Here is a 1,680-nt window from a genome sequence, read left to right on the forward strand (position 1 = left end):
ACAGCTGATCAAAAACAGCTGGTTTGAATTAACGCAAATCACAAAATTATATTTGATGGTTTGGAAGTTAAAAATTACAAAATGCGACTAATTAAACTTGTAAGAAATAAGTAGTTATTTGTTTAATCAATAAACTGAGTCAGTATAACACTTTGTGATGACTTTTCGTATGTTTTAATTTTACACTTTTGAATGTAAACAAAAATTATATCAGCTGTTCGTCTAACTTGCAAGCGAGATTTTCCAGCACGTGAAGACGGCCAGTAAGGGAGCGGTGCGATAGAGACAACTGTCAGTTTATCGAACCTTGTGCGTTCGTTTAAAATCTCCAGTAAAAACCAACCAACTGCCAAATTCCGGCAAAATGTCATCTGTTCTCTCACAAGAGAAAAATATCCCAAATAGTACGCGAACAGAAAATTTGCAGAAACTTGCAAGTTATATAATTTTTGTTTACATTCAAAAGTGTAAAATTAAAACATACGAAAAGTCATCACAAAGTGTTATACTGACACAGTTTATTAATTAAACAAATAACTACTTATTTCTTACAAGTTTAATTAGTCGCATTTTGTAATTTTTAATGTCCAAACCATCGAATTCAATTTTGTGATTTGCGTAAATGCCAACCAGCTGTTTTTGATCAGCTGTTTTCCTGTTGGCAAATTGCTGTTGGCAAAAATTTTTCCAACAGCAACCAGTAGCTTCCCCTCAAAATGAAATGTCACTTTGCTCTCTCAATTTCCCCTACTTTGCAAGTTTTTTGCGTACGCGAACGCAAAAACTTGTAAGTTTTGGTTAAACATGAACAATTAACAGCTACGCGAACACAACTATTATTGAATCATGAATTGCACCATTATTTTCATCACTGTTTCAGGATACTGAAAATCGATAGGCGGTAAGCCGATATACAAAAAATTCACATCCAACATGCAAAATTGATTATTGTTAATACTCCGGTAAAAGTTTGTTATCCCTATTTTGAATGAAAATACATAACTTGCAAATTGTTTTATTGGATTCATAAAATGACTTGCCGTTTATGTTTAATCGAAATAGCTAACGGCATAACTATTTCCTCGGATAATGGCAAGAGTGAAATCGCTAAAATAATTTTTAAATATTTTCAAGTTGAGGTAAATTATGATATTTTCTCTTGTTTATAAATTCACACTATGCAAAATGTATGTGTATACATGTGTGTATATATGTATATGCAAATAATAACAATCCATTTAAGGTTCAGCCTGACGATGCTATTTCTAATGAAATTTGTTGTGAGTGCTTCAAACATATAGACGATTTTCACAGATTTTGGCTAGATATAGACGATAAACAAAGAAATCTACAAAAACATTTAGAAAATGCAGAAACGAAGCATCAGATAGTAGATATTAAGACAGAAGACTTCCCCATAGCACCATTCGATTCATACGTTTACGACGGGAATATTGGTTTACACGAACCACAAATTGATTTGGTCTTGGCACAAACAGAACTTACCGAAGATGAGGTTGAATTCGATGCAGCTGAAATGGGTAACGAAGCATCTACAGACGAGGATTCACTGCCCTCTACTGCTGAAAAGTCAAATGGGAAAGGTAAGTAAGCTGTGTTCATTGCGAATTGCTATAGTGTAGTGTTAAAGCTAATTCAAAAAGGAACATTTCTGAAGGT

General features: G+C 33.3%; 1 protein-coding gene across 1 annotated transcript; it reads left to right on the forward strand.

Annotated features, from left to right (window-relative positions):
* Positions 1-1,031: 1,031 nt before the first annotated feature.
* On the forward strand, positions 1,032-1,604 carry LOC118732607 (transcription factor grauzone-like; the record flags this gene model as incomplete). Its single annotated transcript, XM_036461738.1, has 2 exons — positions 1,032-1,139; positions 1,244-1,604. Coding segments are annotated over exons 1-2 (469 nt in total), but the record flags the coding sequence as incomplete, so codon positions are not given.
* Positions 1,605-1,680: the final 76 nt, after the last annotated feature.

The sequence above is a fragment of the Rhagoletis pomonella genome, unplaced genomic scaffold (assembly GCF_013731165.1).
Source record: "Rhagoletis pomonella isolate Grant_MI unplaced genomic scaffold, Rhpom_1.0 Rhpom_scaffold_23167, whole genome shotgun sequence".
Lineage (NCBI taxonomy): Eukaryota > Metazoa > Arthropoda > Insecta > Diptera > Tephritidae > Rhagoletis > Rhagoletis pomonella.